This window comes from Anabrus simplex, chromosome 2 (assembly GCF_040414725.1).
Source record: "Anabrus simplex isolate iqAnaSimp1 chromosome 2, ASM4041472v1, whole genome shotgun sequence".
Taxonomy (NCBI): domain Eukaryota; kingdom Metazoa; phylum Arthropoda; class Insecta; order Orthoptera; family Tettigoniidae; genus Anabrus; species Anabrus simplex.
In genome coordinates, this window is record NC_090266.1 from 377835556 (window position 1) to 377860489 (window position 24934).

Here is a 24934-nt window from a genome sequence, read left to right on the forward strand (position 1 = left end):
TCAGTATATGCTGCAGGTGCGGGCGGTGGAGGTAAATTCATTATATAAGAACATTTTCGTGCTTCACTTCGCCCACAACCAATGAGGTGAATCCCGTACACAAGTCTTCTATTAATTTCAGGCATCTGACCAATTTTCCTTTATGTACACTAGGGTTCTGATTGAAACACACAATTACTACATACCAAACCAACAACAAAAGCCCAACCTAACCTAACCTCTGTTTAAGTTTTTCAGCGATATTGATCTACTGTTCATACAGACAGGACATACCAGCAAAGGTAATAGTTTTTCTACACATTTCACACTAAATATGTTAAAACTACCTTGAGAATCACCACAATTACTGTCAAAATACGAAGAAGTTTGGACTCAGAAACACTACTCACATTGGGAAGTTGATTTTCATTTTGGCCTACTGTCCAAATAATATTTCGTTTATTCATTGTGTACTTATTTCCGTAGAAATGGCGCTTTCTTTTATAGCCACTATGCCTATTACTACCTATTATTCACTTAGAAGTTGGTCACTCGATATAAACACAAATAACACAGCACATGGCATAGTTAGATTCCACAGCATTTATACACGATTCAACATTTCTTCACCAGAGATGCATCATATGACAACCAATGCCATCTGTTGGTTCACAAGGGTACTACATGATGAAGCACTAGTGCGATGAATCGAAATGTAATTATGTTGAAAAATCTGCTTGAGTATGGAAAGCTAATGAATGTTAGCGCCAGACCACGCCCCCAAAGCAGAGAAATCATTAAGGCAGCGGTCCATTTCAATGTAATTTACGACCTTTCTGTATGTCCCGGGTCAATGATACATATGTGGAAACTAGAAACTCTAGGCTTTCATTTAACACCAAAAACCAAATATTGATTATTTTGATCTAAATCACTATTTTAGACATGAATACGTACTGGGGGAAGCACCGGATAGATTTACACTATCATCCCTGGATGGGGGTCGCTGAGAGCACCCCTGCATCTCAGTCCCCTCCACCTTTGATGTACCTATATTTAAGCCGATCTTAAGAAATTGTAACTGTGTAATTATTTCATGAAATTCGAGTACGTTAAACTGCAAGTACACTCAAGTTCATAAAAAACAGAAAACCTAGAAAGACTAGAGATAGGAAGTTCATATTCACAGGACATGTTCATTAGTATGTTTTGCAGAAACGATTAGCATTTCAGTCACCTAGGTTCAGCATGTATCCTGTTGCCTAGCGGGCACTGGGTCCTCCATGGGCTCTCATAAATTTTTCCATGCCTGATGGTATCGGCGCATATAAGGCACGAATGACGTCCTGAGGTATAGCCATGCATGCTGCGTTCACCTGGTTCCACAGTTCCTTTGGTGGTTGGCATGGTGTCACAGCGCTGCACCCGTCGTTTCACCATATCCCACACATTTTCGATTGGCGACAAGTCCAGTGATCAGGTGGGCCATGGCGACAGTCTGACATCCTGTGACAATAAGATGGCACATGTTCGTGCAGCAACATGTGGTCGCGCGTAGTCCTGCTGAAATATGGCGTTGGGTGTTGTGCTACGGGTCGCAGGATGTCATTCACGAAGGTCAAACTGCTCACAGTGCCCTGGACATGCCCCACTGTGTTTTGTGGTTGTACCCAATAGCACCCCACACCATAAGGCCTTGAGTTGGCGCTGTTTGTCTTGTGCAAATGCAGTCGTGATGCATCCCCCCTGTCTGCGGCGAACCAAAATGCGGCCATCATTTTCAAACAAACAGAACATGGATTCATCCGAAAACATTACCTGCTGCCATTCCTGTCCCCACTGACGTTGTTCCACACACCATTGCAGTGTAGTATATTAATGCACATTAGTCAAAGATAGGTGGAGAAGTGGATGACGGGCCAGTAACCCAGACCGTAATACACGGCGAGGGTCTGTCACTTCTGATAGTGTACAATGTGTTACACTGTTGCGCCAGAGCCGAGGAGGACACAGATCTATACTGCAATGCTGTGTGGATGAGGTGTCGATCTTCCTGGGGTGTGGTCTGGATGGTGCAACCAGGCCCATCTTGTCGTGTTCTACGGCCTTCTGTGAACAATTCTGTACATACCTGTTGCACTGCCCACACACTTCATCCCACACGAGCAGCAGTTTCCCGGGTGGATTCATCACGTTCCTCCATGTCAATAATGAGCCCTCTTTCAAACTCACTCATTTGACGGTACAGTTCTCGCATACGTCTGCAAGGCATCCTGCATGTCTGCTCAAGGCACACTGAACCGTTACCTTCGATTTATAGTAACGAGAGCCGCAGGCACATTTTACCAGTCGGTGTTGGTGCGGCGATATATCGAAGGGCCGACATGGTTCATATGCTAATAATTTCTTCAGAACATACTAATGCACATGTCTTGTGATAATGAACTTCCTATCTCTATTCTATCAAGGTGTTCCGGTTTTCATGAACATGAGTGTATGTCAGAATGTCAGAAAATCTATTCCTACCCATCTTTTTAGGAAAGATAGAACTGGATGCAAGTTCATCTATACTCCCAACACACACACGAGAGGCTTTCTCACTTGTCCCGTAGTTATGAAAAGTCTCACACTTTGAATGAATGAATACTGATCTGCATTTATGGCAGTTGCCCAGGTGGCAGATTCCCTATCTGTTGCTTTCCTAGCCTTTTCCTAAATGATTGCAAAGAAATTAGAAATTTATTGAACGTCTCCCTTGGTAAGTTATTCCAATCCCTAACTCCCCTTCCTATAAATGAATATTTGCCCCAGTTTGTCCTCTTGAATTCCAACTTCATCTTCATATTGTGACCTTTCCTACTTTTATAAACGCCACTTAAACTTATTTGTCTACTAATGTCATTCCACGCCATCTCTCCGCTGACAGCTTGGAACATACCACTTACAAGTGACTATTCTCATTTTGGTTCCGTATTGAAGTTGACGTATGTCTCAAGTGTTATTACAATATTATAAGTCCACCTGTTCAATACAATACAATATGATCCACTATTTCATATGGTCAATTGTTTTTTATACATAATACATAAAAGTCAAAGGTACATGTTTCACCCTCCTTAGGGGCATCATCAGCCTATATCAATCTTAAAAAATAATAATAATACATATACTTATAAATTATAGGTTAAAATGTTGAAAATGGTTTCGTAAAACATTATACAATAACATCTAAAACAACGATAATGCACCAAAGTATGTTAAAAGAGAGTGAAATTAACAGTTTGAAGATTAAAACGTGATTAAACATGAGATTTTGAGAGTCTAAAACTAAAATGGATCCATATTTTTATAATATCATTAAGACTGTGAAAGCCTTGAGTATAAAAACAATCATCAAAGGGGGATGTTTCTTCAATTCCCAAGTTGAATCCAAGGTGGTAAAATCACTTTCAGTTATTTATTTACATTCACACTTCCGTTTTAAATAACTGAAAGTGATTTTACCACCTTGGATTCAACTTGGGAATTGAAGAAACATCCCCCTTTGATGATTGTTTTTATACTCAAGGCTTTCACAGTCTTAATGATATTATAAAAATATGGATCCATTTTAGTTTTAGACTCTCAAAATCTCATGTTTAATCACGTTTTAATCTTCAAACTGTTAATTTCACTCTCTTTTAACATACTTTGGTGCATTATCGTTGTTTTAGATGTTATTGTATAATGTTTTACGAAACCATTTTCAACATTTTAACCTATAATTTATAAGTATATGTATTATTATTATTTTTTAAGATTGATATAGGCTGATGATGCCCCTAAGGAGGGTGAAACATGTACCTTTGACTTTTATGTATTATGTATAAAAAACAATTGACCATATGAAATAGTGGATCATATTGTATTGTATTGAACAGGTGGACTTATAATATTGTAATAACACTTGAGACATACATACCACTTAGTCGAGCAGCTCTTCTTCTTTCTCTCAATTCTTCCCAACCCAAACTTTGCAACATTTTTGTAACGCTACTCTTTTGTCGGAAATCACCCAGAACAAATCGAGCTGCTTTTCTTTGGATTTTTTCCAGTTCTTGAATCGGGTAATCCTGGTGGGGGTCCCATACACTGGAACCATACTCTAGTTGGGGTCTTACCAGAGACTTATATGCCCTCTCCTTTACATCCTTACTACAACCCCTAAACAACCTCATAACCATGTGCAGAGATCTGTACCCTTTATTTACAATCCCATTTATGTTATTACCCCAATTACCCCACTTCCTGAACTGTCATGGTTTTCCACTTCACATTTTTAGGAGAATTTCTATTTTTTGGATTCTGTTCATAATGCCAGTTAGTTTCATTCAGTAAATACTGAAACCGTACACCAGTCATAAAATATGTAGCAGTTTTCAAGCAATCTGAAGGTAGACCTTGCTAACATTTAACTCCAGTATTTACGCTGAAATCTCTCTGGTCCCGCCGTGTAGGGAGCAACGCGTCCACCTGTCACCCGGCGGCCCCGGGTTTGATTCCAGGCCGGATCAGGGGTTTTTAATTGTGAATGATTAATATCCCTGGCGTGGGGACCGGGTGTTTGTGTCGTCCTTAATGTTCCTTTCCTCACATTCAACACATTACAGTTCCGCAATTTCCAAATACACGCAGGTTCATAACATGTGGTGCAAAGTGGGGGCAAAAGATCTTCTTAATTCGACGTCCCGAATAAATAGCACTTAAAAAGTAAATTAAATTAAAAATTACGCTGAATTCTACCAATTTTTCAGCAGCAGCTTCACAATCAGGGAAGTGCATGCATGCACAGGAATATTTGTGCTCTTTTCAGTATTATTAATATCACTTGTATTGACATTGTAGTAATTACCCTTGTATTTACATGAGCTACTTGTAAAATGCCAACTTTCTGCTTCCCAGTTAGTTGGTAATCCATTTCACTATTACTCCCCTCACATTCACTTAAACCCTATTCTAATTTACAGTCTGAATAGCTATATGTCACCGGCTCGATAGCTTCATTACAAGTAATGAAAATCACCTTTTCCGTATTGAAAGTATCTTAATTTATAACAACATAAGAAATTTATTTTAACTCAACCTATTCAATACAGTACAAGATGTTAACGTATTAGTTAAACATTGTTAAAAATCGTTGAGACATGTTTCGCCCCTTCTGTGGGGCATCATCAGTCATATCAAATACCTCAAAATTCTACCAGACGTCTGGTTGGAAATGATAAAAATATGTTACCTGAGTGAATACATTGAAAAACATTTACAAGATCTTATCATTAACAAAATATCAAAATTAACTAAAAAAATGTTACACTAGTAAACACGTTGGTGAATTTTCGCTCAAAACAAGGTCGTCCTATTGTACAGTATTGACAATAATGGTAGTTAGTCTTATTTGGTGCTAAGTTCGAAGACAGTTTAAAAATTTATGTACAAATGTTGAGAATGAATGCAGAATACATATAATTGCAATTTACTGTATTTTACATTGTAAAATAATGTGGAAAAAACATTCCAAATTTGTATTAATATCCATGGAAGAAAATTTTTTCTTTTTACTCCGGACCTCAATATTACGGTCCTGGTGCAGTCTAATCAGAAATGGCTTGAAGATGTGAAATTTTAAAAAAATAAATTAAAAATTACGCTGAAATCTACCAATTTTGCAGCAGCAGCTTCACAATCAGGGAAGTGCATGCATGCACAGGAATATTTGTGCTCTTTTCATTATTATTAATATCACTGCTGTTACCTGAGTGAATACATTAAAAAACATTTACAAGATCTTATCATTAACAAAATATCAAAATTAACTAAAACACGCTGCAGTCGCCTAAGTGCGGCCAGTATCCAGTATTTGGGAGATAGTGGGTTCAAACCCCACTGTCGGCAGCCCTGAAGATGGTTTTCCTGGGTTTCCCATTTTCACACCACGCAAATGCTGGGGCTGTACCTTAATTAAGGCAATGGCTGCTTCCTTCCCAGTCCTAGCCCTTTCCTGCCCCATCATCGCCATAAGACCTACCTGTGCTGGTGCGACGTAAAGCAATAGTATCTATATGTCAGTATTTCTTCATTATTCACTGTTAGGTGGATAGCTCCAAAGTAAGAAACTTCCTTGTAATGATAAACTGAGCGTCCAAACCACATGAAAAAATTTCCACAATTGACTGGGGTCGTGTGTTCTCACGGGAACACACACCAAGAGCCATACTAGGGAATGGACTACTAGGAGGTGCAAGCGAAGGTTATGCGACATAGAGAAGTGCTGATGTTGGGCTGCTGCAGCATCGAACGCTACATCGGCAAATGTGGTGGCAAATCTCCATGTGTTAAAGTCATAATTTGAAATCTTCATTGTTAAAATAAAGAAAAGTTCTGATAAATTTAGGAATTTAATGATTCATTAGGATAAGAATGGTGGTCCTATTTAAATAATGCTACAAATATTATCATCCTGCTGATGTCCATTTTATGTTTAAGAATTCTGTAAGTCTTGATGGTGGTGGGAAATATTGTAGTTTTGATATCTTGTTACTAAAACAAATTTTGTTGTTTTTCTTAATGAAACACTGTATTGTTCTTAGGCTGTGCTGCTGCTAAAGACCTTCAGCTGTTTAAAGATAATTGGTGTGAAGCATGTAGGTGAAGTGACACAAGAATTGAACCAAAAAATCGAAGACAGTCATTTGGATCTCAAGAAAGGGAACAAAATTCAAAAAGTAAGTAGCTGTAAGATGTAGATGACAATTTCACTACTGGTACTATAAGAATTTTTGTGTTTTTTGGTACTCGATTAGTTCCTGTGAAGGGAACGGATTATCTGCAAGACTGTTACATAAAAGTAAACTTTGAATTAAATGATGGTAAATTGTAGTACCGTACCTGATGGAACTGAGGGCATGTTAGTGGGTTATTGTTCTTTACTATTAAAAATTGAATTTGACAAAGAGTTCATGTTGTATTATTGCTAGCTATTATGTATTAGTTGGAAATGTGGTATTGAGGACATGTTAAAAGTGAAACTATTCATTTTATATTATTGTTAGTTTTATGTGTTAGTTAAATGTGTGATATGTCTGAAGGACTGAGGACATGTTACTGGGCTATTGTTTACTGTTTAAAAGTGGAATCCGAAAAACTATTCAGGTTTTATTATTGCTAGCTGTTATGTATTAGTTATATTACAGACCTCTTGTATGGCATAGTTGGTCCATAGGGCATCCTGTCTCTTCTGGGAAAAATGAAGAAGGAATTCACTGCCTTGTGGGGAAGAGGGATCCTTGAATGCTAAGGGACTAAATCCTGAAGGAAAATCCTTTGTTCGGCCTAGCATGTCAGTTGGGTAGTAATGTTCTTTGCTTTCGAAGTACGAAGTATAAGCTAACCTCAAACCAAGTGTAGACATCACTTCTTGTGTTGCTCATCCTGGGACTGCAAGAAGGTATAACAGTGGAAAACACAGTATTTGGAATGGACTTAATTATAAAAACAAACTGGGAATTGGAACCTTATATTTGATTACACTAACAGTCAAGAGTGAGGAAATATTCCATATGATCAGTCATTCATTCAGTCATCAGTGATCCGCCTTTAGGGCTGTTGCCCAGGTGGCAGATTCGCTATAAATTGTTTACCTAGCCTTTTCTTAAATATTTTCAAAGAACTAGGAAGTTTATGAAACATTTCTCTTGATAAAGTCTCAATCTTTGTGCTAAAATGAATATTTTCCTCTATTAACCGCTTGAATTCAAATGTTGTTTCCTATTATGATCTTTCCTACCTTTAAAAGCTCCGTTCAAGCTAATGTCATTTCAGTCCATCTTTCCACTGACAGCACTGAACATACCACTTACTGAGCATCTCGTCTCCTTACTCCCAATTCTTCCCAGCCCAAAGTTTGCAACGTTTTTTGTAACATTACTCCTTTGTCAGAAATCACCCAGAACAAATCGTGCTGCTTTCCTTCGGATCAGTGATCGAACGGAGGTGAATATATATACTGTATTAGCGCTGACGAACTCAAGGAAGTTGAAAGGAAGTTACACATTGTATTGGATGATATCAGTAAGGAGGAGGCTAAGATTGGGTTTGGTGCTCCACAGAGATATTGAGGCCAGCGCAGATGTCTCTCTCTCTCTCTTTTTTAAATGAAAGAATCTTCAAAGCCAGATTAAATCTGGGACAGTTCAGTTTAGTAATAATTCAAGTATATGCCCCACTGCAACGTTACTATGATGATGGGAAGGAAAAGTTCTTTGAAGGTCTGGAAGACCAAGTGCAAGATGATACAGTGCTAATTGGGGATTTGAATGCTCAAATTGGAGAAGATAGATTTGCTGCTTACGGAAAGATGGACCGTTTTTTGTATTGAGCAAGGAATACTGAGGATGAGCACATTCTTGATAACCTTTTAATAATGAATAACTTTTTCAAGGAAGAAGATAGTCATAAGATACTGTAGAAGTCTGTTTGTAGCGAGAATTCATAATGGAAAAAAATTTTCTCGCTATAGCAAATTGTCATTATATCCGATATTTTGTAAAAGTCGGGAAAACCCCCACACACAATAAAATAGGTATGTAACGATAATCCGTTTGTTCAAAACTTGTGTTTTCGCAGATTTCCATACTACTGCTTTTTCTAATTTCGAGACAATGTGAATGCGTATGTAGAATTTTATTCTGAAAAATTGGAGTAATATCACTCCAGTGGCTTCTGTGGCAAACATTTCAGTTTTCTTGTTCCAGAAGTGAAAGAGCAGGAGGGAAAAGAGCATGAGATCTGTGAGTTCTTTCAACCTGAGGATGAAGTCATGGGCAGTGTGTCGAAACTGATGAAAAGAGCTGATGGACTGTCTGCATATATGATGAAAAGCAGTAGGAATACAAGGTATTCAGTAACTACACCAAACACTAGGAGCATTATGGAAAGAGAATAGAATGCTACATGATTGGATGAAAGGGCTGATTACACCATTACATAAGAAAAGGAGGAAGTGCATCGACTATAGGGGGGTTTCACTACTGTCACACTGCCTTAAGATAATGGAAAGTGTCATAGAGAAGAGACTAAGAACAATATCAGAACAACAATTTGAAGAACAACATGGTTCCAGGTACAACAGAGGGACAATAGATCTTACATTTGCCATTAGACAGATAATGGAAAAGTACTGAGAAAAAGGGAAAGACCTCAGTGTCGTGTTTCTGGGCTTAGAAAAATCCAAAAAACAATTCTTTAATTAATCCTAACAAACAGAGGAGACCTTTAGTCGTTAAAAAGTAGACATATACCCCCAATTATTTTCAGTGATACTGTCGTACCCTATTGTACATTGGTAAGAAATTTCGGTGTTACTGTATGATGACTGAGGCGATAAATTGGACTGGAAAGTATCAAACAAATGCCATAAAATTCAGAAATACCTTTTTCGTCACAAATGCTACTCTACCGTATTTCCAAAACATTTTAAAATACAACGGGTAAAATCCCTAATTGTACTCGTTCTAGACTACTGCAGCTCTATACTTATGGACATTTTTCAAGACAATAATAAGATACTCTCGTATTAGATTTATATTCAATTTGCATTGTGACTCTCACATTCACGTTATTTTAGTGATTTGTCATGACTTCATGTGCACAAGCATCGAAATCTCCACCCGCTGTCCCATCTGCATGGAGTTCAGGTGTTTCGAATGACCTTTCTTCAAACTCTTTACCACTCCTTTCATTATCACAATACATGACCTGGCTTCTCTCTAACTATATCTCCGTCACTCTAGTGCTTACAATGTCTCATCATAGTTGCTGCAACTAGGCTGCGGATTTCCCTCCCTGTCAACATTAGAGGTCTGCATTCTTGGAGAAATTTTAAGGGGGATCGACAAAATCACTTGTTAGTGCTTCCAGGTTACTTCTGTGATGAGTGAAGTGTGAGTGAATGAGCAAATTAAAAAGAGAATGATTCATGAACACTCTTCGTCTTTTTTCGGCGGGGAGAGGGTCGAATAGTGGAGACTCCTAGGGCAAAAACTATGCCCTTTTACTAATCTGTTTCCTAGGAGTACCCGATGAGTCGGAAAATATCAGTTCACTACACTGGCGGCGGAAAACCTATCTGACTTGGAGCCAAATTTTTCCTCCAAGCCAGAGGAGAAACCCCCTCTTCACTGATAATTTGGAATAAAATGAATGTAGAACTTAAAAAAAGTGAAGAGGAAGAAGCTTTTCTTAAGAAACAGCTCTTTTCAGGGTTAAATTTTGAGTTATTTAGTGAATTGTGGTGCTATAATTTGGAATAGTCGTAAATTGTTATTCTAGACCAGGTACTAAGTACTACTACTACTACTACTACTACTACTACTACTACTACTAAGTCAGCCTCTGCCTTAAGTTTGCACACTGCTCTTTCAAAACAGCACGTCAGAATAGGGATTGAAAAACTGGAATACTATGAAGAATCAGTGTGTTACGTACCAGATGTATCAAAAAATGTATGAACCAGATGAATGGCAAGCTAAAGAAGAAAGTTTTCTAACTCCACAGCTCTTTCCCGCCAATATTCAGTCAAGCTGTTATACTCGGTACGCAGCAGTAATCCCATCTATCGGAGTTGAGAGGAAGCATAAGAGACAAATTACATCACAACAAAAAATGGTGAATGTAATGTTATTGTTGATCAATGTTAAGCCCTTTTGATAATGTAGACCTTCACATTTAGTTTTTTTCCGACTCTGAAATACCACTCTTATCATAGTCGGTACCGTAAAACTGAATACAATATAAATGATCAGAAATTGTATTCTCTGTAACTTTTGTTATGTAGTAATTTTCGATAGGACAAAATGCATAGGTATTTGAAAATTAAATATTAGGCGCCTTCCCCTAAACTACAATTTCATCCAGGGTGAATAAAATTGTTTATAACTTAGACTGTAGTTTTTTATTCCCTGACTCTATATACCGATTTTCATTGAATACTGTTAACCTATTTTCTCGTGACTCTGCGTCGATATATTTCTTTTTACCATTATTATTACCATTACTAAAATAAATACTGTTATCTTAATTTGTATTGTCATGTTATACATTTTACAAGTAGTGGTTATTTATTTATTTTCCTACTCTTATTAATATTATTGCTACCTCAATTTTTGCTGTTAGCCTTACTTTAATTCATACCTGCCAACTTTCCCGATTTAGGCGGGAGACTCCCGATTTTCGACATTTTTCCCCACCTCCCAATTATTCTATTATTTCTCCCGATTTTAGCTTATAGTTTGGTGAACTTCAAACATTTGTTTTCATATCCCGCCATTTCAGTTTTGGACGCAAGTGGCCGGAAGTCCTTCACTCATTGGCCGCTTTTAAATGAAATATCAACATTTATTAACGGGAAATACGTGTGAATACGGAATGTTTATTGAAACCTGTATATCGGGACGCCTATATCGATTGTCAATCTCGCTCTCGCATGCTATGTTCGTGTTCATTCACACCGGTCTAATCGATTTTTGAGACTAGTCTCCAGATTTGGAGTCTTTTTTTAGTAATTTAGTAACAGAATGTCAAAAATAATGACTAGTGACTTTTCTAGAGATTTTAGGTGCCATTTGGAGACAATTCTGGCAAATTTTAATTTATTGCTTGATAAAAATAACATTGTGCTTCGCATAATCGCATATTAACACGTTTGCGGCCGATGATAACATATATGCATCATGACGACACGTGCGTCACATTCCGCGCCAAATATTAAAGCTCGTACTTCTGCCAATATGTAAATAAACAAACGGACCTGTTATCTGTGCATTGTTAAAGTGTTTTTAAACATATGCGCCATCCGGGCATCAGATCACTTGTTAGTTACAATCTCTGTAGCCATTACAAGTCGGTATACATTTCCGCGATGTCAAGAGGGAACAGTGAAGTTTCAGAACCTGCTCACCGGAAGAAACACTGTCTTAGCAGGATAAACAGGTGATTTGCAATTAATTATGATAGCCTGGACGCTCTCCTGAATGCTAGTGACAGTGACAGCATTGATAGTGACGACAGTGATTACAGTGATGACAGTGCGAAACGTGACTGTAGCCACCTGAGTGAGAATTTTAATCACGGATGTGTGTGTCGAGTGTCTACTCCCAATTCTCACATTACAGAAGATTAGGAAGACGTAAGTAATATCTCATCTCCAAGTCTCCCGCCAAATAACGTGCAGTATTTTAGGGGTCATTTCTTGGAGTTCAGATTCGTCCTCAATGAAACAAATAAACTTTATTGGTCGCCCGGGAATGAAGGTTCCACTGCAAAGTGATGCGAAACCTATTGATTATTTTTGCTTGCTTGCAGATGACAACTTGCTGAATAACATTGTAACTGAATGTAACGCATTTGCAGAAGAGTTAGTTTTGTGAAGAAATGTCACTGAAAAGTAGCATACTGTATTGACTAGGTACATTGTACAGCTTATGGTGTAATGTAAGTATACATTGTTCGCACAGCAATAATAAGATTCTACTGCATATTTTTTTTGTGTGAAATGTTCAAAATCTTATTTTTCTGTTGTAAAGAAGTTCTACAATCAAACAAAACATTATTTTCCTCGTTCCACTTCATTACCAGTCATAACGCACATGCTACGTCAAACGGCACCGAAGGCGAAAAGCTCATCGGTAGTGTCGCTGATGCAACGCGTGAGTTATGGCTCATATGCACATAAATAATAAATAGTTAAAATAATAATCTAAAATGTATAAGGACACAGAAATGAACTCCTTTAAACAAAATAAGTATTACGGTACCACGGTAATGGTTATCAAATGGTTGCCGATATCCGAGCGGCCGTGAACGTGTTAATCTATGCATTTGCTAAGTAATGGCATCTAAGTGCATGACTGATTCACACGTGTGGAGCATGAGTTCATACTATATTCGAAAGACATATCGGAGACCAATCATCTCTCTCACATACTTCCTGTGAGGGAAGAGAGAGTGTAATTTTTAGCCTTGTAGCCTTGTATAGCAACAGTCGGGTTTTGAGAAAATAAATGTTATAACATAGAGTTCCTGTATTGCGCAAGATGTGTAGAGTGAGCAGTTTTTACCAATTGTATCTCCTGTAATCCTGATTCCTCCCGATTTTTCCTGATTTTCATATCTAAATCTCCTGATTTTTGGTTTTGTAAAGTTGGCAGGTATGTATAATTATTTAATGTTTTCATGATTTGCCATTATTTTTACCGTTTCATCACTGTGTAATTTTAATGTGTATTCGAAATGGAGTGGTTAAGTGTAAGAGGGCATTGAGCCCTAACTTCACCACAATTAAAAGATGTTCGTTATGTCTTTATCATATTTACTCGCAAGTAAGACCCCATTGCATATAAAACCCTCCTCCATTGTTTGAAGAGTCAAATTTTTTTTTTTTCCACTTGCATATTAGACCCTCATAAATGAACTACATTGTACTCATAGTACCTTAATTTTGCTTTGCATGGTCTGCTATTGAGTAACTTTTAGTGGAAATTGTTTAAAAGGGAGAAACTGCTGATTATTGGCAAATATAATTAGTTCTTGGTTTTTAATTCTTATAATTTTCGTTTATGGGTGCACCTTTCAATACATAAAAGATTAACACTTCAATTAAGGGGTAAACTTAGTCATATAAAAATCTGGTACTTGTTTTTATTCTATAAGGTTATCATGAGCCAGTTACAAACATTGAAATGACATCTTAAAAATTATAAAATGTGTTGAACAAATGAAATAACAAAAGTAAAATTTACCTAATCCCGTCAGCCTGGACTCCCCTGTGGTGCGAGATTTCGAGTGAAAGCTGTCCACACTGGTTGAGAACCAAGATGATTATTAGACGCTACTTTGTGTCTTAGGATTTATCCATACCCCCCCCCGGCCTCCACCACCAGTTTGTATGTGTCAACCTTCCAGAACAATGAATACTAAATGACCAATCAATTGCACAATTTAACTAGAGCAACCTTCACATAGTCTTAAATGAGGGTGGAATATTCCCAAATTCCATACTCTCTGACATGGTCCAGAACACCATAAAAGGGTTCCTTCTGGTGCCTGAGTCATGAGACACGATGCTTTTGGCCTTCCTACAGGGTGCCCAAACAGTTTTCTTCTCTATTTAACTGCGCAGAACAAAGATCCCGTTTTATACAGACGCGACCCCAAAAGAAAATTTTATACGTGTTTTATAAACTGGTACTCCAGTGTTATACCAAATTTGAATTATATACATAATTTCATTCATCATCATTTTTCATTTCCCCTTGTCCTGCTCGTACGAGGTCAGGGTGTTGATGCCACTTCTCCACAGTTGCCTCTCTTTCCACCAATCGTCGTCATTAATTGTATTCCACTCCAGTCTTCTTTTTCTTATATTGTTCTTGACAGAGTCCAATTGCCTTGCTCTAGGCCTCCCTTTTGCCCTCTTTCATTTTTTATCTTGGCCTGCAACACTTGTTTTGGTATCCTTCCCTCCTGCAGCCTCATAACATGTTCAAACCATCTCAATGTATACTTCTCCATCGTATCACTCAGTTTTTCTACCTGTATCTCTTTTCTGACCTCAACATTTCTTACTCTGTCTGTCCTTGGCTTCCCTACCATACTCCTCAGAAACTTCGTCTCACTGTCCTGAATTTTATTCTCATTTCTTTCTGTCAGACACCAAGTGTCTGATGCATACGTTAATTTTTGGGTATAATACAACTTGCACATTAGCTCTTTACTTTTCATAGGAACTTCTCTGTTCCACACCAGGTTCCTTACATTCTGGTAGAATGTATTTCCTGCTTGTACACTTCTGCTGATCTCCTTATCCAACCTTGCATCTTGCATTGTTTCACTTCCCAAATATTTGAAACACTCAACAATCTCAAGGTTTTGTCCCCTTATTCTAACAGTTCCTTTTCTTTTTCATTCTCCTCATGTCATCACCACTGTTTTGCTCTTCTCCACACTGATTTTCATACCATATTTCTCAATATTGCCATTTAAAACCTCTAGTAGGATTTTTACTTTTGTATTGTTGACTCCCCAGATTACTATGTCATTGCAGACAAAAATATTTTCATATCTCCTCCGTATCTTGCCTTTGTTTTCTTTAGAATTTCATCCATAACTATTATAAACATAAGTGGAGACAGCTCCACAAATAGTTGTGTTTAGTGTTTGTTTTTAGTAATCTGCGATTAGTGGTATTTATTTACAGTTTTCACACTGAGTAGTTCCGTAGGAGTTCACTAGATTACAACCTGTAATTTAGGACTGCGTGAAAGAAGAAATATCTCTTTCTTTTTAATAGTATTAATAAAATATCAATAGGTTTGTTGATAAAATACTTACGAAGACGGGATATTAAAAAGAGTTGTAACTTCAGCAGTGGTTACAGTCTATTAGTGCAGGCATTTGACAGGGTATTTCAAATATCAGTTCAGCGGTCCCGCCTATCACGAAGGTAATAACTTCTTTAAATAATGTGATACTGTTGTAAATTTTGCTGAAGAAAGCACTTCAACAGAATAGACAGTATTTCACTGGCAAAATAGTTAACAGTCGTAATTGTTATTGATTATTGTTGCTCTTCGTATTCAAATATTGGCGTTGGCTACAGTTGTGAACAAAGGGTGTAGTGTATCAAGAAAATATAAATAAAAATCAGCTGATTCTTGTATTCCAATCATTTGCAGGTTGTACCTTTAAAGGTGGTAAGGAAGGTAAAGATCCACTATATTGTAACAGAGAAGTAAAGAGACTAAGGAGGAGGTGCAGGTTGGAAAGAAATAGATTTAGAAATGGCTGTGGAAGTAAGGAGAAATTGAAGGAACTTACTAGGAAATTGAATCTAGCAAAGAAGTCAGCTAAGGATAACATGATGGCAAGCATAATTGGCAGTCATACAAATTTTAGTGAAAAATGGAAGAGTATGTATAGGTACTTTAAGGTAGAAACAGGTTCCAAGGAGGACATTCCAGGAATCATTAATGAGCAAGGGGAGTGTGTATGCGAGGATCTTCAAAAGGCAGAAGTATTCAGTCAGCAGTATGTAAAGATTGTTGGTTACAAGGATAATGTCCAGATAGAGGAGGTGACTAATACCAAAGAAGTATTAAAATTTACCTATGACAGCAATGACATTTACAGTAAGATACAAAAGTTGAAAACTAGAAAAGCAGCTGGAATTGATAAGGTTTCGGGGGATATACTAAAGGCAGTGGGTTGGGATATAGTACCATATCTGAAGTACTTATCAAGTACTTATTAAACGGAGAAATCATTTCTCCTTTAGCAGGTTAGCAAACTTGATTTGCTAACACGGCGGGGCCACACAGTTTGGTCTGCCACTGCTAAGCAGAGTCCTGGAGGGACGTGCCATTCCAGCTGATGAGTCCAAATGGCACGTCTGGACGAAACTCTGCATAATGCACACGGCCTAACCACCCAAAAGCTGGTTCTATTGCTGTGATTATATTATCTGAAGTACTTGTTTGATTATTGTTTTCATGAAGGAATTTTACCATATGACTGGAGAGTTGCTCTAGTAGCCCCTGTATATAAAGGAAAGGGTGATAGACATAAAGCTGAAAATTACAGGCCAGTCAGTTTGACATGCATTGCATATAAGCTTTGGGAAAGCATTCTTTCTGATTATATTAGGCATGTTTGTGAAATTAATAACTGGTTTGACAGAAGGCAGTTCAGTTTGGGTTTAGGAAAGGTTATTCACCTGATGCTCAACTTGTAGGATTTCAGCAAGATATAGCAGATGTCCTGGATTCAGGAGGCCAAATGGACTGTATTGTGATTGACCTATGTAAGGCATTTGATAAGGTAGATCATGGAAGACTACTGGCAAAAATGAGTGCTATTGGACTTAAAAAAAAACTGAATGGATGGCTATATTTCTAGAAAATAGAACTCAGAGAATTAGAGTAGACGAAGCTTTATCTGACCCTGTAATAATTAAGAGGGTAATTCCTCAAGGCAGTATTATTGGACCTTTGTTTTCTTATACATATCAATGATATGTGTAGAGAAGTGGAATCAGAGATAAGGCTTTTTGCGCATGATGTTATTCTGTACAGAGTAATAAATAAGTTACAAGATTGTGAGCAACTGCAAAATGACCTCGATAATGTTGTGAGAAGGACAGTAGGCAATGGTATGATAATAAACGGGGATTAAAGTCAGGTTGTGAGTTTCACAAATAGGAAAAGTCCTCTCAGTTTTAATTACTGCGTTGATGGGGTGAATGTTCCCTTTGGGGATCATTGTACCTAGGTATTAATATAAGGAAGGATCTTCATTGGGGTAATCACATAAATATGATTGTAAATAAAGGGTACAGATCTTTGCACATGGTTATGAGGGTGTTTAGGGTTTGTAGTAAGGATGTAAAGGAAAAAGCATATTTGTCTCTGGTGAGACCACAACTAGAGTATGGTTCCAGTGTATGGGACCCTCACCAGGAATACTTGATTCAGGAATGGGAAAATATCCAAAGAAAAGCAGCTCGATTTGTTCTGGGTGATTTCCGACAAAAGAATAGTGTTACAAAAATGTTGCAAAGTTTGGGCTGGGAAGACTTGGGAGAAAGGAGATGAGCTGCTTGACTAAGTGGTATGTTACATGTTATAACCAAGGGAGGTGTTCAATAAATTTGCAATTTCTTTGCAATCATTTAAGAAAAGGCTAGGAAAACAACAGATAGGGAATTTGCCACCTGGACGACTGCGCTAAATGCAGATTAATAGTAATTGACCTCTTATTGACTACTTCTCTCTCTTAACCCAGTTTGGTTTTTAACCCAATGTGTTCTCTCCACTAGAGTCTGGACACAACTGGAACAATTCTTATACATTGCTTTCACTAGTTCCCTTGATTGCCTTAACCGCTTCGCACTCAGCCTGTATACAGAGGGTTGCTCGAAGAAGCTCAAACTAATTGCTACGACTTTCCAACCAAATTACAAAAAAGCAACACGTAAAGGGCTTAACACATATTGAAATAAATCACACTAATACATGAAACTATGGGCATTTCAGAAATGAATATGCCTTGGACGTATTATTATTGGTAAAGCCAAAAAAAAAAAAATAATAATAAAAAAATAATAATAATAAAAAAAATTATACTTTTCAATGACCTTTCTCCTTTACTCTTAGACCTGAATGATCATTTCATTCTGAATAATTTGATATAAATATAATTTATGTGCTGTAATTTACTCATGAAGCATGGCACAGAGTTATTCACTGTACACGTAACTGTCATCGATGTCAGGTCCTCGTGGTCTGATGCACGGTGAGCAGCGGTGACTGTGTCACTTCCCACATAACAGAATCACTTTCGGCAAGAGAAGGTCCTTATTACTGTCTAAATCATCTGAAAATTCAAGGATATTGGCCTCATTCGCCCTTGAATATAGCCTAGTCATTACGATAAAAAGATGATGCAAGCACATGCAACAACGGAGTAATGAGAACGAGTAAAATTGTAGTTCGCGAAGTACAGTGAAGACACGATATACCAAAGAAACGAAATAAACTCTAAACTAAACTGATAGCAAGGTCTAATTGTTGTATTCATAAGCCAACCAAAACAGATCCACGCAATAACAACTTCGAATAACCACAACATAAACATTCACGATCAACAGTTTTCATTTGTCAAAATTAAAATATTTTGTAGGGTTGGTGGATATATCTGTAGAGTAAAACGTAAATTCAACGCTTTTAAGTTACTGTGTCGGTCAATTGTTACAATTTAACAGCCACGCAAATGACCAAAATCCCTAAATAGGACAGAGCCGATGTATCAGCGCCGTGAGCTTTCTCGCCATAACCTCTTGCGCTGATAGATTGGCGCACTGAGTGTGAAAGAGTTATACATCCTTTTCTTTCCAGGGTTTCCCACACCTTTTCTCTATTAACACTATTATATGCCTATCATCAGCAGATGTTTTGCATATTCCCACAGTTTTTCCATCAGTAATCTAATGGTAAAACATATGTATCAGTTTAGGGCATCTTCAGCCTAAAAACAATCTTCAAGAGTACACCTAATATTAAAGGCCCTTTTCTAGGAAAATTTTCTTCGTCTCCTGTTAATTTAAAATTTAGTGCTTGACAATAATGTATTTTAGTGTACCATTTGCCACCGAGGTAGACACCTCATTTGCAAATAAAGAGATTTTGATTTTTGATTTGAAATAATATTTGATAAATATGGAAGCTAAAAGTTTAGCTAGTTACTAAAATTCGGTACATAAAATGTGAAAAATGATACATTATACAAACATGTTAATGGAAACACTGTCAATGACTAAACTAAAAACTATTTTGTCACAGGCTAAAACTTCTTCCATTAAAATTCTAATTAAAATGGTTCAAGTAAAAATGTTTGTGGAACAACTAAGTGATAATGACATAATACCAACGACATGAGGGCGTGGAACCAAGCACAAACATACAACATGTTCAAGGCCTCTGATGAATTGAAGAATATAAACACAGTTTCACGAACATCGAAAGTGACATGAAAATACTCAACATAAATCCCAAGGGCTCCCTGCTCAATATAACAGAAGAGTTTTATATATCCTTAGATAAATACGCTATTCCCAATAAAAATGAAATTACAGAAAAAACTAATATTATCTTCAATAAAGTCATCTCTGTCCTAAAAAATGACTACCTTAAAATAATTAATAAACAGAACATAACACGTGTCATAGAACCGTCGAACGACACGCCCAGCTCCACCCCTACTCCCACAGCAGCAACTCTCCCTACCCCTCCGCTCACAACAGCAGACACAAGCCCAAGGCGAACGCGAAATAGTACACTGCAAGCTCTCAGATCGAACCCAACCCTGCCACGACAAAAATAGATGTACACATTCACATCAGCACACCCCGTCACGCATTCCTTTAACTTACAATTCATTATTTACACTTTATCTTTCACAGATAACTATAACACCAGCACACAGGTATAGATGAGGAAGGAGCCTCCACCATAATCTAATATCAAACAACTTATGAATGACCAAGACCACATCATTTGCTTTCAACTTAAAGAACAAGACTCCACTTACAGCAGAGCTGGACATACCTACCTCTATCCACATAACTGGATCTTCTTAACAACGAAAGTGTTTTATTATATGTATACATGAAGACATATTTTAAGCAAATAATAGGACATTCTAAGGGACCCACATCCTTACCTACAATCAGAAGCACCAATTGATGCACAACTATGGATAAAAACTCAAACACAGGCGTCAAATGAAGATTTATTCAAACCCATGAAATGTGTTTATTGTATTTGTTCATACAACTTCGATTTAAGCATTAGAATAGGTTGCATATTCAAATTCCAAGTCTTAAAGAAGACAGTTTTATACCCATGTACCCTAAATAATAACACATATTCAATTTACATTTAGCATACACAGTTTGGACACATTCAGATATGTTGTTTCTTCATGGCATCTCCCTTTAGACAAAGTAATGTCAATTAGTGCCTAACATACATGTAAAGGTACAAAACTATGTTCAGCTGATGATGACCAGATAAAGTCGAAACTGGTACTGTAAGATATATATATATATATTTTTTTTTTTACAATAAACAGTATTGATAAGGTGGAAATCAATTCATATCTCTATATATTGTCTGCGGATACCAATATAAATGGACCGTTATTGGACATTATAAATTTTCCAGCTAACTCATCCTGGTTGCCAGCGTTTTGCCCCCGTGTACTAGGTTGGGTTCATCAGTTGGTACTTAGCGCACCCACCAAGACGCATGGCTAGTGCATACCGTGGAGGCCACTGCGTAGGCTACATGGAGCCACCGGGAGTGCCAATGCACTATGAGAGACTTTGTTGTCTCATTACCAAAAATTGATGCCTGTTTTGGCCATAAGATCATCTGATGACAGATCATCTGTTGCCATCTGCTGCAAGGGGAAGAAATGTCTTCTGTTGGATCCCACAGTATGCTTCGAGAAGTACACATAGCAGACTTTACTGGCGGGTGAGGAGAAGGAAACTGTTTACTCATCATCTGTCCCTCACGTGAGAGCTACAATACACTTCGATGCACATAAGAATTGAAGGAATTTCTCTTAGGTAATTGCGAAACCTATTTTAAGGATGCAAGCTCCTTTCTCAAGAAGCTGTGATTTGCACTGAAGGGGAATTATTTATCCATTTTATCAACTCACTAGCAAGATACCCGTGCTTCGCTACGGCATTATAATGAAATTTATAATTGAATGCTTATTGTTTTATACTTAATCTGCCAAAATTCGCGATCTGAGTGGTTTTCTAAGAGAATCCGCTAAAATTTGCGGTCTGACTCATTTTCTAATAGATTACCGCAAGTTTCCTCCCATTTTTCAATCTTTCTTTCCAGCAATCGATTTCGTACTTCCCGGGCTAGGTCCAGGTATTCCACCCAGTCAGTTGGGTCCCAAAATCTTTGCCATCTTTTCCTATAAGCTTTTCTAATGTGGATCATATCCTTGAGGAAATCAGGCGTGGTGTCGTCTTGGGTGCCTTGGCAGTACTGAACCGGCGGCCGGACTGCAATCGTAGTCATTACCCGTTCAGGACCCGTTTCCAGCGCGGTCCGCACATTATTATTATTATTATTGTTGTTGTTGTTGTTGTTCTGGACTCCACAGCAAGATGCAAGACCGCTACTTGGCGGTAAATTACATCTGCTGCCATTGTCAATGATGACAGTATGACCAGCACCATTGTCGCCCGTAGGCAAGTGCGCAGGACTTTTGGCGATACGAATGACACACTTCCGTGCATTATTGACCTTATTAAGAGGTGAACAATTGCATGGTCAATCTCATTCCCATCGTTTATTTCAAATGTGTTTAAATTTTTATTTATATGCCAGAAGAATCTACTTTAATCTAAGAAGGTTCTCCAAAGGAAAAGATGGCTCTTGAAAACGAACCCAGGAAAGATTAAAAATGATCGGTTTATGATCAGAATAAGTACATTGAAAATCCACAGCCTGTTTCCAGTCATTCAACCGGGTCAGAAATGGAATGAATAAGCCCCCAGTTAGCGGCGAGGATAGGAATTGTGCCACCGGGCGAGTTGGCCGTGCGTGTACAGGCGCGCGGCTGTTAGCTTGCATCCGGGAGATAGTAGGTTCGAATCCCACTATCGGCAGCCCTGAAGATGGTTTTCCGTGGTTTCCCATTTTCACACCAGGCAAATGCTGGGGCTGTACCTTAATTAAGGCCACGGCCGCTTCCTTCCAACTCCTAGGCCTTTCCTATCCCATCGTCGCCATAAGACCTATCTGTGTCGGTGCGACGTAAAGCCCTTAGAAGAAAAAAAGGAATTGTGCCGGCTGCCGAAGCCCGTTGCACTCCTCTGGGGCAATGATTAATGAATGGCAAATGAAATGAAATGATGTTGGAGAGTGTTGCTGGAATGAATGATGACGGGGAAAACCCGAGTACCCGGAGAAAAACCTGTCCCGCCTCCGCTTTGTCCAGCACAAATCTCACATGGAGTGAACGGGATTTGAACCACGAAACCCAGCGGTGAGAGGCCAGCGCGCTGCTGCCTGAGCCACGGAGGCTCCTTATAAGTACATTAGGAAGAGTAAAAGCAATAGGTCCCACCTCCGTTTTCACCCCACCGCGGTTAAGTTGACTTTCACCCCCCCCCCCCCAAAAAAAAGAAGGCGTGTTTCTTTATGTTCAAAGGAGATTCCAAATACCAATGTTCACATGTGTTTACTTCAGTTTTGAGATATAAGTATTCCCATAAAAATAAATCACTTTTTTCACTTTCACACTCCCCCCTTAAGTGAATTTTCTGGGAAAAAATATTTGTTTCTTTAATAGTAAAGGATAGAGCCTCCTTGGCTCACAGCGTGTCGGCCCCTCACCGCTGGATACCGTGGTTCAAATCCCGGTGACTCCATATGAGATTTATGCTGGACAAAGCGGAGGCTGGACAGGTTTTTCTCCGGGTACTCCGGTTTACCCTGTCATCTTTCATTCGAGCAACACTCTCCATTATCATTTCATAGCATTTATCACTCATTAATAAATCACCTTGGGAGTGGCGACCCCATTGTGATAACAGCCTATATAAGTTTCATTCATTATATCCCTGCCCCGCCAATGATTGGAAAACATTTTGTAGGTTTTCATTTTCAATTGTAAAGGATCTTCTAAATACCGATTATCTTCAGTTTTTGAGATATGTGTCCTCATGAAACGAATTCAACTCCTTTTCACACCCGCCCCCAAAGATGATTCCCCTCTCCCAAACGCGTCGTTTTATTTTTTAAAAAGATCTAAATACCAATTTTCACGTCTGTAACAACTTTAGTTTTTATTAGATGTAAGTATCCTCATACAATTAATTCAATTAATTTTTCTATTTTCACCCCCCTCCCTTCATTGGATTTTCTGAGAATACCTGTTTCTTTACTTCAACAGGAGATTCTAAATACCAGTTTTTACGTCTGTAACATTTTACGTTTCTGAGATATACTATAGATATAGTCTTTCTAAAAAATCACCCCAATTTGTCACTCCTGTTTAACCCCCATTAATTAGATTTTCCAAAAGCAAAATAGTAAATGTTTCTGTATTTTAAAAAGAGATTCCATATACTAACTGTCTGTCTGGTCTGTTAATATCTTCAGTTTCTGAGATATAAGTATCCTCATTAAAGGCATTCAACCCATTTTTCACTCCTTTTCACCCCTCCTATTGGGATTTTCCGAAAACAAGAAAATAAGTGTTTCTTTATTTTGAAAAGTGATTCTAAGTACCAATTTCTACGTCGGTAAACTTTTACAGTTTCCAGATATAGATACTCATTTCAAAAATTCACCCCACTTTTCACCCCCCCCCCCCCCCATTATTTGGATTTTCCAAAAAAGTACATTTTCCTTTATTTTTAAAGGAGGTTACAAATTTAAATTTTCATGACTTCAGTTTTTGAGATATAAGTCTCCTCATGAAAGGTGTTCAGCCCATTTCCCCCCCCCCCCACTTTTCACCCCCTTCATGGGATTTTCCGAAAAAAAAAGTTACGTGTTTCTTTATTTTGAAAGGAGATTCTAAATACCAATTTTTACATCTGTAAACTTTTACAATTTTGAGATATAGATACATTCATTTTAAAAATTCACCCCCCTTTCAACCCTCCAATATTTGGATTTTCCAAAAACAAAAAGTACTTGTTTCTTTATTTTTAAAGGAGATCCCAAATACCTTTTTTCAGGTCTGTAATATCTTCAGTTTCTGAGATATAAGTATCCTCATTAAAGGCATTCAACCCATTCTTCACTCCTTTTCGCCCCTCCTATTGGGATTTTCCGAAAACAAAAAAATACGTGTTTCTTTATTTTGAAAGGAGATACTAAATACCAATTTCTACGTTTGAAAACTTTTACAGTTTTGAGATTTAGATACACTCATTTTAAAAATTCACCCCCCCCTTTTCACCCCCATTATTTGGATTTTCCAAAAACAAAAAAGTACGTGTTTCTTAATTTTTAAAGGAGGTTCCAAATTCAAATTTTTATGACTATAACATCTTCAGTTTTTGAGATATAAGTCTCCACATAAAAAAATGGCGTATGGCTTTTAGTGCCGGGAGTGTCCGAGGACAAGTTCGGCTCACCAGATGCAGGTCTTTTGATCTGACTCCCGTAGGCGACCTGCACGTCGTGATGAGGATGAAATGATGATGAAGACAACACATACACCCAGCCCCAGTGTCAGCGGAATTTACCAATTATGGTTAAAATTCCCGACCCTGCCGGGAATCAAACCCAGGACCCCTGTGACCAAAGGCCAGCACGCTAAC

At 37.9% G+C, this 24934-nt stretch overlaps 1 protein-coding gene across 1 annotated transcript in view; it reads left to right on the plus strand.

Moving 5' to 3' along the window:
- Bruce (BIR repeat containing ubiquitin-conjugating enzyme) overlaps positions 1-24934 on the plus strand; it is a 1406664-nt gene that overhangs the window by 35494 nt on the left and 1346236 nt on the right. Inside the window, exon 4 of the mRNA XM_068225988.1 lies at positions 6606-6740. Within this exon, the coding sequence (XP_068082089.1) occupies positions 6606-6740 (135 nt within the window). The remainder of the gene's footprint in view (positions 1-6605; positions 6741-24934) is intronic.